Raw genomic sequence first — 14,498 nt, 5'->3', positions numbered from 1 at the left:
TTTGTGTAGCCGCGAACAGGAAGAGACGAACAAACTATCGCTTTACCGAGATCGCTACCTGAGAGATCATTGCTGCAGTTCAACTTCATTGCTATACATTTAACACGCCGATTCGGTCGACAGGAATTAAACAAAAAAGAAATGGTACTTTTCAAATAGGCTTTATTAACAAGCACGTATTAATCGGTAGAAAAGGAAAACTTAACAAGTGTATAAAATTCGTAACAAAAATATTGGCAACATTAACATCAGTGTTGAGATCCGAATATCGTGTCTCTTTTTCTTGACATTTGTTTCACAGTAATCCAAACGATGAACAGTATGTTCGTTGAATTAAATAAGTTTAGATATCAGGTGACAAGAAGCTCTCCCGTAAAACGATCAGTCGCAGGAAGAACAATTCCCAAGTGTTCAGTAGCGAGCGAATCAGTCTAGTGCCATCCTTTGCCCTTTGAAGTGTAATGGAATACGTGCTTGTAAACTGGCACATGAACTGGATACGGCTTTGCGACTGGAATGGGAAATTTCTTTTCGACGTACACTGGATACGGCTTCTCCACTACAAAAGGTACCTAGATGGACACGATTACATATGATATAGTGACACGTGATACAGTTATTGCGATACGAAGTTTTACAACGGTGACTTCACCATTGTTCGATAATTAGATACTTTTACTTACGTGTTTTTCTACGATAACAGGCTCTGGCTTTTCGATAGGGATTTCGACGTGTTTCACAACTTCCACTGGATAGGGATGTGGAATTTCAACGGGAACTTGTTGAGGTTGAGGAATTGGTATTTCTATCTTTTGAGGAATTTCGACTGGTACAGGATGAGGGATTGGAATTGCTGTAATTACACAACGAGCAAATATTATTGTGTCTTGAAAGATTCTTAGTTCTTTACATGTGTATAGATATTTACCATATTTTTTGTAAATTGGGATTTCTACTGGTTTCGTCTTTTCCTCGTAGGTGGAGCTTCCATGGTCTTCTTCGATGTGGCCCGCAGAAACGATCCCGGCGATCATCGCCAGACCAAATAGAGCAATCTACAAACATTCGATTGATAATCATCGATCCTGCGTATCGATACGTTACGTCTTATAATCTCCGTTCTAATTCAGCCGTTGATCGAATCAAAGAACATATCAGGTAATTAGGCTTAATTTTTCTATCGGCGATACATTTACATTTTCGATCAATTTGAGGAAATTACTATTACATAATTCATCTATCATCTTTCAAGTTTTTATGCAATTGTCGTATAAATCTTACAATTTGATTCATAGTTGCAGGTTTCCCGAAAAGGTGTTTATCGTTAAAGCACAAAACGTTGAGTGTCTACGGCAATGGAATACCGAGCTTATATACTAACATCGATTCCACCACCTTTCACTGATTTCATGCACTACAGTTCCGACCCTTTCCAGGATATATCAAACTACATCTTACCATCGACCAACCTTCGCAACTCTATACACCACCAATGAGTATGAAAGGTTCTTGTTTTATTTTTCACGCGGCTCATTGACCGTTCTCCGTCTATGACTGGCCGGAAGTTAAGATTACGTGTATTTACGGACGCGGGAAGTACACAGCGTAAAAGTATCCCATCGTTGGTATTACGCTTTCTTTTTAATGGATAATATTGCGCTTGAATGAAAAAAGCGTGTCGGTAGTTTTCTTACAAGCAAATATTTATACGTTATAACTGTCAACGATGAAACGAAATATCATAATCTTGACTCGAAGATTAACGACCTTGGCACGTTATATTTATTAGCAGTTACAATTCGAATAGAATCAGCATTAGAAACACGAAAATTAAACACCTGCGTGTAGAAAAATCGTATCTGATGACTTGCGGCGCAACGATCGGTGAAGCGGAAAATCAAACCCGACTCCCGATGCAACCGCAAGACGGTCGCTACATTTACCGGAAGCGAATGCCTGGTGCGATCAAGAAAATTTCCAGAGATGATTCGAATGGGCTCGATGAGCAACGTAGAGAGAACGGTTCATTATGTATTTAAGATGAAATATTTGAAACGATTGTCGCGATGAAGCTCGTTAAATATTTATGGGCATAAATTATACTCGTTTTCTTGGAGCGATCTAAGCCTGTGCCACGTTGTTCAAAATTCGATTTCTTTTTTTTATGTCAATCGACCATTCTGAAATATACCGGAAGTGAAGGTGAGGAACGATCTCTTGTGCAAAGGCACTCGAAGCAGATCAAAGTTTTCGGACCGACAAAATGAAAGTCCAAGCACGTTCGCTATGTGAAAGGAATCTTGGTAAAAAAACCGATCGGACACGCCGATCTTTGTTCCTGTAAAAGTAAATTTCTGTTTTATCACAGACTTGAGATAGGCAGATTAAGAGACGGGAGCAGAAAGTGTATCTGTTGCCCTCTTCGTTTTATACTTTTCGCTACGCCCAAGAGAAATGTCAAAACCTCTTTAATTCGCTTTTCGTTGTAATCGTAAATATCTCATCGTTCGACGTGCATATTAGACACGTATATTAATCCCAGATTCTTAGAGATAAGAGAGATTAAAAGATAATTGCAATCACGTTATGAATTTAATGCGAATGCGTGCCATATATGATACGATGATATCTCTATATGAGAGATAGTGTACCAATGTGCTGTCATTTCACGGTGGAAAGTTTGTCTCGGATTTCGGTTGGATTTACGAGTGTATACTGCTTCCTCTGTGCAAATTTCCGTCGTTCCAAATATAGAGACAGCGTTCGCATTAAACTCGGAAGTTACAATTTGCTTCTCGTCTTATTAAATTTGTTCGGCGAAATTAATTACGTCGGGGTAAAATCTTCTCGAAAGCGAAAGCGATATGACCAGCCTTTTAACGGTTTGATTTATTTGTTTATTTATCACGAACACGGATGCTGTTTTAAGCGGAGCGCAATCTCATTAATGAGTGTGGCACGCGATGCATGTCACATCAAATGTCGAACCTACGCTGTCGATTGCTTGAACAGATCCTATGTACGCAGAAACGAGGTTCGCCATAGAAATCTAACGGCGTTCAAAGTTCAAACACGATTCAAGAACACTCAACCTCTTCGAAGAAGCGAAAGTAGCATTTCTACCCGTTTTTGTTCCAATTTATCTATTAAAAGTCGAAGAGTCGTTTAGTCTGCTCAGCAGGTGTACTTGAGGAGGAAAGCTTGTGCGTTCAACCCTTTCTCATATTTTTCTGTTTCTCTTACATGAAAGTATACGTACTGACGAGTATATAGCTCAAGGTGAACGTTCGATCACTTCCCAGATCGCAAGCGAGTAACATTGTCAATGTTTTTCCTTTTGATTTAAGATTGGTTGTTTCAACCAAAAAGCGTTCGTTTAACAGACCTGATCGACGTTCGTTACATAAGACGAAACAGCGATTTCTCTTTGATTAGAAATTTGAAGGACAATAGAACGTTTGATATACAATAGAAGCGTGTCTATGCTTCTTAAAAACCGTTACGCATAGATCACATTTTACTTTTACCGAGGAACTTTTTCTTGTAGCAACCATTTCTTTCACTGTTCCTTTTGATCTTGTTTCTAACGTCAAATAGCTACAATGAATTATGCTCGTTATCGACTACCGGAAGAGATGGTTGAGAGAGGTGTACGCGAAAGGAATCGTGAGAGGAAGTCCTGCACTTTTTTCTATACTTCTACGCGGCTAATTAAGTCTACCGTTTCCGAATATTTTTCAGGCTAATTTAATCGATTGTTTCAATCGAGTAATGAGAATCATAATAAAGTAGCATCGTGCTTAGATGTATAAAGAACGACAAAGTATATATATATAAATATAAAATTTAAATCTTCAAATTGTCTCGACATCGAGGAATTATTAACGAATTCTTTTTTCTTTCCCGGATATTAAACTTTCTTCTGAATAATCTTTTTACGTCATTCCTCCGCCTCTTCTGTTGCATCGTACAAATAAAATCCAACTTGATTATTCGTAAAAATGGAAATGTCAGCCAGGGTATATTAACGAGTTTCTACAGAGGAGGTCAATAATCTCCTACGGTACAGTTTCTCATACATACACGATGTATTTTAGCAGCTGTTCTCCCTTCTTTTACAATCTCCTGATTGCCAAGATCAACAGAACGGCAGATCATTTTATGCTTTACTTTCGCCTTAGTTTTCTTCCGCATCGCGGTTTTTCTTCCAACATTCTTTTTCAGCTCTTTTTATCGTGACCACGTTACTATGCTAATGCACCTTTGTCAGATAGAGGGACGATGCGCTCGTTCGTTACAAGTACTACGACGGTTAGATCATTATGAGTTATGATCTTCCTCTTAATATCGACTTCGCGTTATTCCGCGTTCGAGGGACTGTAAGAAAGAAAGAAAAGGAGAGTGAAAGTCTTCTTCGAATTTCCTTTCTCATTTTTCGGTAAAACTTCATCATCTGACATCTAAGAATTTCGTACATTTCCTTTTTGCGAATTCTTTCTGTGCCGCCGCAGTCGAATTTACGAAGGTCAATGACAGAGGAAGACGATTATTATGATGGCTTTCGCTACGAATGCCTCGGACGTACCACATTTTCCTTTCTCCTCCGTGCCTTCCATCTCCATTGTGAAACGCAGACCAATAATTGTAACATTCCGTTAACGTAATACCACGTAAATCTTTCTGTATCTGTTCTTATAGACGAAAAGAACAGCCTAGACGATTCAATATGATTCTTATACAATTTAATTGACAACATTGAAGAGTTAAATAAAATAGCTTAGCTAATAAATAAGTTGAACAATGGAATAAATAATTTAAAAAGCGAGATCTAGCTGTACTGTTTAACAGGTGTAAATAAGTGTGGACGATGCATTTGTAATTAATATAATTACATTTATTAATAAATAATTTTAACGCACGAAACTATTAAGTACGATGTGTAACAAAACAATATAAATATAAAACACATAGAAACTGTAATTTCAACGACGCACTTCTGCCGCAACGATTAAAACAAGAACAATCAACAACGCCAATTTCACAGGCTTAATGGCTCTTGGAGCTGTGCACTACTGTTTTGTAAATTGGAATCTTAATTGGAATAGGCTTCGCCACTGGAACAGGAATATGCTTCACTATAGTGAATGGAACGGGCTTCTCAATTTTCACTGGAATGATTTTTTCGACGGGCGTGGGTACTTTCTTCTCCACCTTCGAAAATACTTGCTTCTCCACCTAAAATGAACGAATAATATTTTGCCAGGTTAAATATTTAAAAGTCATTTCAAGGAACGATGAAATTTTAATTCAGAGTATTTACCGGATATGGAACAGGTTTTTGTACGAACACTGGAACTGGATAACTCTGTGGAATATGTTGAACCTGCAGGTGAGGTATCAGCAAAGGAACCTTCTTAGGGACTGGTATTCCTATTGCAATTAAACCAAATGTGATGTGAATTTCTATGTTTAATTGATACTAATTCACATACCAATTGTTTTCACAGAGGGTATGAAGTGTCCACCTTCTCCGTGACCTCCTAGACTGATCTCGTGCTCTGATCCACCTGACATAAAATAAAATATGGTTTCGTCGTTTATACGGTGTTCAAGTGTAGCCCTTTCACTAGTAATAATATTTATAACGTTTACGAATAATACTGATATGTTGACCAAACCTAATTCACCTAAACCTAGACCAATTTCTTCTTCGCCGTGGCCCACGTCAATTTCCCCCAAACTTAATCCATGATCGCCAAATCCTAGTTCCCCGGCGCAACAGGAGGAAACGATCGTTAAAATTACAATCTGTAAAAGATAAATCTTGAACGAGTCTACTATCACAGAAGAACATTGTCGATTCAATTACGTATGAACCACATGACACTTTCGTTATTGGTTACTAGCATAAGTATCTATATAGATGTCACGTATTAAATTGACGTACGATTTTTTCCATGTCCCCTTGCTCAGTGCATACGAGTACGTGTTGAATAAAAGACCAACTCAAGAGAAATTCTTAGCGTAGTCACTTTATATACTGTTGTACAAGGGACAAGCAACCCCACTATCACGCGAAATTCTATTCGACACCTTCACTATCGGGTTACATTTCTCTATTCCTGCAAACACCGTATATGCTTGATGAAACTGTTACGTAATACAGGATTTCCATCCTATGATAACCCGGACACCGCGCTGCTTTATTTCCATGCAATTCCTTAGTCTCATTACCTGACTTAATTGCATATCTTTCTACCATTCATTTGAATGCGCTTGAAATCAAAACACCACGGTCAAACGTATATGCAATCACGGAATACTTCCTGCTTCCTACTTCCTCATAGCGATTAGTCGCCTGATACATTAATTATACTTGAAACATGCTGAGGGATGCTAAAATATTTCAGATAATAATCATAAAAGTAAAATGTAAAGCCAGGATGAAGAAAATGAACATTAGATGGCGCGAAGATGCGTATACGCGTGAATGATAAAAGATCGATAAGGATACGTATACTTCTATCTTATATTTCGATATTGTATGTACATTGTATAGTGTATCCGCGAACTTTAAAATATCTGAACATGTTCGTTATTTCCAACAATACGCGAAAATGTTAGCAACGAAAATTGTAGGATTTAAAGAAATACATGATACGGCAATAATGATTTTTTGATAGGTGGATGCGTAGTGGGGATATACAGACCAAATTTTTCTTTTTTCGATGAGATGTTCAACTTTTTATGCTTGTTTTCGAAAGAATAGCGAATTTCGAGTGTAAAAGTATTCGGATACATTTGTTCCAAAATTGACCGTTTCTGAGATATTCGACCTTGCTCGTTCTATTATTTTCGTTATGTAAATTGTTCCAAGTGTCAACCATGTGCATCGATACAACGTTGTAATCTTTGAATCGTTGCACTCCTTACTTCTTTTGTCGTTCCAGTGTATCGTAACACATACAGCAATGATCCGTTGCACATGGTCGACACTTTGGATAACGGAAGTAATAGGATGAACAAAGTCAAATATCTCAGAAATGGTAGGTTTCTTTTATCCTGAACTTTTATCCTGAAGATTCGCCATTCTATCAAAATGAAGCATGAAAAATTAAACATCTTATTTTGAATAAACACGATTCATCCCCGTATCTTCGCTACCCCACTATTTGTTAAGTAGCCATTATTACCATGTTATGTATTTCTTTGAATCCAACGACAGTTTGTGGGATATTACAAAATCACGTAATTATTTATAAGTTTATGACTGGAAAGGTTAATCACATGCGCGTAAATTATTTAGGAATGTCTTTTTCACTATGCTCGCTATTAATACACAGACGTGATATCGCTTGTTTAATTTTATGATTGCCTATTGATTGTCTTAAGTACAGAGGAAAGCCATGACCATGCTACTTCCTCTGAATTTCGTTAAACCAGGTATAAGGTAATAACCAGGTAAAGACCACTCATTTGTAACCTTGCTGGACTTCCTCTGTCTTCGTGGTTCATTTGCTGATCAAGTGCTCTTTTCCATCCTGAACTGGTAGATGTACATGTACATTCACTTTCCATAGAATCTGTAGCTGATGCATCGAAAATAGTAGTGAAAGTTTTGATTATGATCTTGAGTGCGTTAAAGTACAATGACCGCATCTATCTACTACGTAAAAATTCATTCCGTCTAATCCTACGTGGAAAGTTGCCTCGATTTGCTTCTTCGATTTCTCTCGAAAAGTATGTGTTCATATTTTTTTGAAACAGAGAAGCTCGTTCGCGATGTAAAGCTACAGCTAACCATAAGTTGCACTCGCTCGATATATCAATCTCATCTTTGCGATTAAACATCGATCCGATGAAACATTAATCACGTTTGACGTACGACAGTACAGACAATGAGGAAATTGTTTCAAACTTGTTAGAGATTAAATTTCTCGCTCGAAAAACAGAAGCTGTGCATATTATTTTCAACATTTTTATTGAAAAACAAAAACAGTAACATTTATAAAATTAAAAAAAATAAACAGCGATAACATTGTTTCATGTATATACAGGATAAAAACAATTAAAATTTAGTCGGCCATAAATCTAGCCAGCCTCAACGATCAAATTCACCGCGATTCCATCATAGTTGTTCAATCTGGAACCGAACCGTGAGCAAAAGCGATGAACGTGTGTGCAGTCGTTTTAGTATCAGTCGGATGGATCGTTCCGTAACGAGTCGCTAAAGTTTAGTGCTTCTTCGCGTGATGGTAGATCGTTTTGTACACGGGTATTTTTATGGGATACGGTTTAATGACTGGCACTGGCACGTGCTTCTCGATCGTAATAGGAATGGGCTTCTCTACTGGTACTGGAATATGCTTCTCAACCGGGAATGGAACCTTCTTCTCCACTGGCACAGCGACGGTCTTTATCACTTGTACAGGAACCAATTTTGGAACTGGATGAGCTACCGGGTACTGTTGAGGAACACCGACTGGCACTGGATGGGGCACGCCTATCTTCAAGATCTGAGGAACCGGTACCCCTGAAAGCAAAGTATTTGTAAAATATATTACAGGTAGAGATGTTGGTAGGAAAATTTTTTACAAAGAATCGTAATTATAACTTACCGATGTGTTTAACCACCTTGACCGGTACGGGTTTCGTTACCTCAACATGCTCGGACACGGGAACACTTTGCACTACACTGTGACCTCCGTCAAGGGAAACTCCACTTTCGTCTCCACCTTCGTATCCACCTCCTAGGGAGGAGTAGTCGGAGCCCAAGTGGTCACCGCCAGACTCCAAGTGTCCGCCGGAAGATCCCTCGAGGCCTCCACCGTGACCGCCGCCAAAGTCACCACCGCCAAAGCCACCGCCGTAACTGCCACCATATTCTCCGCCACTATAGCTACCGCCACTATAGCTACCACCACTATAGTCACCGCCACCGTAGCTACCGCCACCGTAGCTACCGCCATAATCACTGCCGTAACTTCCACTCGAGGAAGTGCCGAGACCTTCCTGATCAGACCTTTCTAGCGGCTGAAAACCTCCGTGTAATTGAGGCTGAAATTCATTTTGATTCTGTTGCACGATCACCGGCACGCTCGCGGCCAAGGACACCAGGGAAAGTAGCACCTACGTTGAAGGTAAAGTTCACGTTAGTGAATGTGCGTTTGAATGTCGGCTGACTGAAATAGAATGTGCTTAGAAAGAAAATGCACCGTCTCTTTGCGAGTAAACATAGTGGCAATATTGAACGCGATGATCTTTCCGTAAATAATAGAATTGTGATTACTGGTTGCCAAATGAAACGTCTTTTTATGACGTGGAAAATTATTGATAAACGATGTTTGAATTGCTCGCCCTTTTATTGCTAATTAATGTCACCGTGACAAGGAATTTGAAGAAATACGGAAAGTGAGAAAAGAAAAGGCGGACGCTTTTTCAGGTTATTAGCGAGTGACGGTGAAAAAATACATTGGAAAAGTACGAGCAATTTCTTTAATCGATTAACTGTTAAGAAGCTTTGTTGTTCGATTCGTAAATGTACGAGTCGCGTGGATACAGGAATTTTCCGAATTCTTTACTCACGATTTTGTTCATGTTTAGGCGCATGCAAGTATACACCTGACTGCTAGTTGTAGAAGTTTCTTCGGCGACTGATACATCTTTGCTCATTGCTCGTCTTAATATACCACTGGGCCTTTCACTGTCGACGATGTAGTTTAGTCCTGCTCGCTATAATAAATCGCTATTTCTCAGGTATCGGTGCGGCGAACGCGTCGTAAGTATTGGCCATTTTTGTGATTCCGCCAGCACCGTGTGAATTAGACATTTTCTGCTCTATTCATAGGCGAGTGCTCGCGTACATTCACAATTTTCATCGACTGTCACTGACCGGTGCTCCCACCGTTAAGTCGATACATATTCAAAAGTAACGGAACTATTTAGACTCGTGAATGCACATTGCCGATATGGCTTGGACATTTTGAACACAATGCTTCTTTTCTTTATCTTTCTCTCAATTTTTTTCTGAATTCAACGTAATTAACGAGATCGAACGATTTTCTTATTAAGTAATTACGACTCTTTTCCTTTAAAGTTTCGTAGAAAATACGGTTTAGCGACTTTATAGCGTATCGTGATTCCCACGCGCGCGCGAGGATTTCTAATACTTAACACGTCCCGTGTGTATCGCACGATATTCCTCGCGACGTAGGGAATTGTTTGCTTTATTATACACGAATATATACAATTGGAAGAGAAAAGGCTCTAAACGAGCAAGTAAAATGTAAGCAAACAATCTGGAGAATGTAAATAAAAGATGTAAAATGTGGAAATAGGTGGTTTTATAATATATGCGCAAGAAAGCATTAAGAGCCTCTAATGTATAGATCGATTTTCGATTACCATATTATTTGCTTGGCATTAATTCGACAAGCTAAAACTATTTCGCTAATAAAGCCAGCACATCGTTGTTAGAAACTTTCGCGTCAGTTATGTGTCTGCAATGATATAGAAAATGCTCACGCTATGTGACAAATTGACGATGATCGTGTACAACGATATCTGATACACGTGTCTAGCTCACGTAGCTTTGAATTTATCCGAGCTTGTGGAGAGAGCATAACGAACCGTCTTGAGATCATCTAGACACGAACTGTGCTATCTGTCCGTTGTTATCCAGAAAATTATAATAATAATTAAGGGGCGGGTGAGATATAACGAAATTCGTGACTTCAGTCCTCATCATGCTTCTCTTGTATATCAACGTGATTTAACGAAGCGACCATCCGTTATATCAAAAATACCGAAATTCCGCGATCTATCCAAATTAATGGGAAAGGTATAATTTGCCCAGCCTATTGATAACATCTGATTACTTGTCAGATTACGAGTAATTATTCCGACAGATCAGGGAACACGTGCGCTCATATTAAAATAGCTGTTTGCGACTACACTGTAACTATCCTGCAACGATTGCGACCTACCGTTAGCTAAGCTCGTTAATAATAGAATTAGTCGAGAGAAGGTAATAAATGGAGTTTTCCACGTGTTGGAAATAACGGCTAACTATCTATTATTTTTAATTCTGATGGATGGCGAAAGAGATCTGCCAACGTACGCACGTTATCGATCAAATAACGTTAATTTACAGCGGATAGAGGACAAACAGAGGCTGGGTTCAATTAAAAATTAATTTTTTATTTGATAACACAGCAACAAAACAAACAACCATAAATACAAACAGCATTGGAGACATTTTACAACTCCTGGATAGATGGCTCGTTGATTTCTTCGATCTATACAACAATGTGTGCCCGATCGAAGACGAAGAGCCATCTCTGTGATCATTCGAGGAAGAGAATCGCAATCTTCTGCCGTATAGACTAGCTGATACACACGCAGAAGTTACGCTCGCTTGCTGTTACGGCCATACGTGTAAATCTGCATATATCTTCAGAGTATCATGTTGTAACGTTTAATGACTCCATCCGTGACCATGAGACTTCACCCTATGGAATACGTGTTTGTAAACCGGCACGTGAATGGGGTATGGTTTTTCCACGGGCACTGGTATGTGTTTCTCCACCGGTACAGGCACGTGTTTCTCCACTGGGACCGGTATCACCTTTTCCACGGGAAATGGAACCTTCTTCTCGACTGGAACGGCCACGGTCTTCACCACGGGAATTGCAACTGGCTTTGCAACCGGTACGTGAACTGGATAAGGCTGTGGTACTCCTACGGCGACTGGATGTGGAACTCCTATGGCCACTGGTTGAGCAACCGGTACTCCTGTAGTAGGTGTAAAAAGTTTTTTAATTAAGCAATTATTCGAAGAAATTCGATGAATTAGATTTCACGATGTTCATTTGGTTTGCGTTAATTATCGAATATTATATATACGTATAATCGAGGATGAGAGTTTGACCAAAGTGTGAATTTTCGCCGAGAGTATGAGGCTGATCGAACACTTCGTGAATTTAAGGTTATGGTTTGACGCTTATCTAGTTTCACGATGGCAATTAACGTCAGCATTTTAATCGATGAGGCAAACCTACCAACGTTTTTGACGACAGGTACTGGCACGGGCCTCGTAATTTCCACGTGCTCGCTCACCGGTACAGCTTCAGCGTAATGAACTTGTCCTCCGTGCAATCCATGATCCAGTCCACCACCGCCGCCATAGGAACCATAACTGGACAGGCCACCTAATTCTAAGCCATGTCCTGATCCATAATCGTTGCCTGCTGATATTCTATTAATTACAAACGATCCGAGTTAGGCGAATGCTTCAATTTACGAGATATATGAAAAACAGACCTAAATAATCTCTTACCCCTGCCAACCTCCGGGACTACCTTCGATGCTAGCTATTACGTATTTCGCGAATATGATTGCTACCCATACCTGAAACAATCGATAGTTAGATTCAAGGTCCACGAGAACGATATCGGGCTTCTAATCTTTTTATCGATCAAGTACGAGCACGGACAAGTAGGGTAGAGACGAGAGAAATCAGTCGCGTCGTGTTCGAAGTTCTGTTGTTCGCAGCTGGCACTTTCTAAACTCGGTCAACTGGTGCTAGTAAATCACATATTCGCAAGGATATATCCACAGAGTGCGATCGTAACTCCGTTTCGAGGTATGAATATAAAGCGCGGGATGAATAGGGGCCACGATGTTGCCGACTTTACGAGCCATCGCCATCGCAAATACGTAAGTGCGTATAGAAGAAAGTATGCAAATATCAATATTCACTTTTCACCGGCATTGTTTGCGCTATGAGCGGAACTTGCAAAGGATGTGTAACATTCGGTCACGATTCACTGTTTCCCCCGAGATTCGAGATCCTCTCGTTCGCGTGCCTACGTGTATGTCCATCAGATCGATCGTATCCATCCTCTTTTCTTTCTTTTTTTTTTCGGATACTTACAAAAGACCAAGAAAGCATTTTTCGATTACTAATGGGACAGTAGATGAAGAAACGAATACGTATACTGCGAGTGCTTGACGATGGACCAATCCTTTTTATACGCTTTCTCCCTCTCCCTTTCCCAGACGCGTGGATAATCTTTCTCTCTTGAAAACCGGACTTGCATGCTCGCATTTATATCCAAGACTATAAGGCTGAACTGTAGGAAATACTTACATCTATATCAATTTGCGTTGAAACTCGACGCCGTTGCATCCAAGCGAGAATTAATTTTTTACGTCACCGTGGCGGAATCGAAGATTCCAAAAGGTAAGCGATCACGATCGGAAGAAATTAGAAGTTTAGACTGTAATCTTTGTAATAGATCTTTGATTCATTCAAGCGAGCTTTCTCCGCTACGTGCGTAATTTAATTTCATTCTTAATTGCGGAAACATCGATTCGTGTGTGCCATATCTATATACATAGTATAAGTATAGTTAGTGGACGCGATCCATCGGGACCAAGATTTCTCAGCTCGTATAGCTTTTGGACAAGCTTTCTCTCGACAAAACACCGTTGTATCTACTTCGTTCAGAGTACTTCGACGAAATGCATCGTCAGATTTTCCAAGTAACGTAGAACGCGGTGAGCGTGGTGAACGCCTATGCGGACCGTCCGTGATCCTCTCTACCGATCCAGCGTTGAAATCGATTTCTTTTCCTACTCTCTTTCTTCCGTTTTGCCTTATTTTGCGATGTCACCAGCGTGAAATTCTCGCATGAAAGTCAACCATGTCGTTCCAAAGGAATTAAATCGAACGCTACAGAAATTGCGTTGTATCTCGCATCGATGTTATTACTGCAATAACGCAACGTGTGCAAAATAGGACAACCGCAGGTCGCTAGACAAGTTAATAATTCGCAGCTATTTGTTGGCAATTAACGACTTTAACTTTTTCAAACGAATATAGAATGGAACGCTTTCATGACACCGATTGTTACAAAAATCGAGTTACGGCTAGTTTCACTGGCAGTAACGCGATCTTTCACGCAATAAGAAAGCAAAGCAAATAAAACTGGGCGAGATAAAAGGCAAAAAGCGAGTAAATCCGAAAAAGCGGTATAGATGAAAGTGTTGGACAGTTCGACGTGAAAGGAGGCGTGCTTGTTCGTTATAATAGTTGTATCTACCCCAAGTTATACAAGGTGACTATCGCGATTCTTTAGACGAGGCAGGGTAAGTCTTGGATAACGATAGAACCGTTGATAAGCGCCAATACCTTTTATCGCTTGCGCAACACATCTAGAAACTTAAATCTCGAGAACGAAAGGGTATAACTTTTCAGACCCTTTTCTATGAAAACATCGAAACGAATCCAAATTGCCATTAGGTTCGCCAAACTAAACGATGATTACAAGGACACATCGGTGAATTCCTTTCGTTTCCTTTCTATGGCGTTGACAGAAAGGGCCATTATCGAGGTGAATGGTCACAGAACGAGTATAGAAGACATCGAGCAAAGAAAGAGTGACTTTGATCGAACGACTTTCTTCCCACGTAATTACTCCTGATTCGTAGAAGCA

General features: G+C 39.7%; 3 protein-coding genes and 1 long non-coding RNA gene across 5 annotated transcripts; all 4 read right to left on the bottom strand.

Annotated features, from left to right (window-relative positions):
* Positions 1–431: 431 nt before the first annotated feature.
* On the bottom strand, positions 432–1,244 carry LOC138183264 (mantle protein-like). The gene is made up of 4 exons (XM_069119934.1): positions 1,197–1,244; positions 929–1,055; positions 684–853; positions 432–572 (listed from the first exon to the last, which is right to left on the bottom strand). Exons 1-4 carry the CDS (start codon positions 1,242–1,244, stop codon positions 432–434), a joined length of 486 nt encoding a protein of 161 aa, XP_068976035.1.
* Positions 1,245–5,500: 4,256 nt separating this feature from the next.
* LOC138183177 (uncharacterized) lies at positions 5,501–6,012 on the bottom strand. The gene is made up of 3 exons (XR_011174007.1): positions 5,948–6,012; positions 5,679–5,808; positions 5,501–5,567 (listed from the first exon to the last, which is right to left on the bottom strand). It is a non-coding gene; the product is annotated as an uncharacterized LOC138183177 (long non-coding RNA).
* Positions 6,013–8,033: 2,021 nt separating this feature from the next.
* On the bottom strand, positions 8,034–9,597 carry LOC138183605 (uncharacterized). The gene is made up of 3 exons (XM_069120775.1): positions 9,586–9,597; positions 8,619–9,129; positions 8,034–8,533 (listed from the first exon to the last, which is right to left on the bottom strand). The coding sequence occupies exons 1-3, from the start codon at positions 9,595–9,597 to the stop codon at positions 8,235–8,237; spliced, it is 822 nt and encodes a 273-aa protein (XP_068976876.1). The 3' UTR covers positions 8,034–8,234.
* Positions 9,598–11,221: 1,624 nt separating this feature from the next.
* LOC138183422 (zinc finger protein 512B-like) lies at positions 11,222–13,354 on the bottom strand. Of its 2 annotated transcripts, none has more exons than XM_069120302.1 (4): positions 13,151–13,354; positions 12,338–12,408; positions 12,060–12,256; positions 11,222–11,793 (listed from the first exon to the last, which is right to left on the bottom strand). In XM_069120302.1, exons 1-4 carry the CDS (start codon positions 13,187–13,189, stop codon positions 11,477–11,479), a joined length of 624 nt encoding a protein of 207 aa, XP_068976403.1. In that variant the 5' UTR covers positions 13,190–13,354; the 3' UTR covers positions 11,222–11,476. The 2 variants fall into 2 exon arrangements, with proteins under 2 accessions (XP_068976403.1, XP_068976404.1); XM_069120303.1 differs by lacking the exon at positions 13,151–13,354 and adding an exon at positions 12,935–12,985.
* Positions 13,355–14,498: the final 1,144 nt, after the last annotated feature.

Source organism: Bombus flavifrons, chromosome 9 (genome assembly GCF_040668555.2).
Source record: "Bombus flavifrons isolate JBK064 chromosome 9, iyBomFlav1_principal, whole genome shotgun sequence".
In the NCBI taxonomy this organism is placed as follows: domain Eukaryota; kingdom Metazoa; phylum Arthropoda; class Insecta; order Hymenoptera; family Apidae; genus Bombus; species Bombus flavifrons.
The sequence above is the reverse complement of the archived record's forward strand: the minus strand, read 5'-3'. Positions and strand labels throughout refer to the sequence as shown.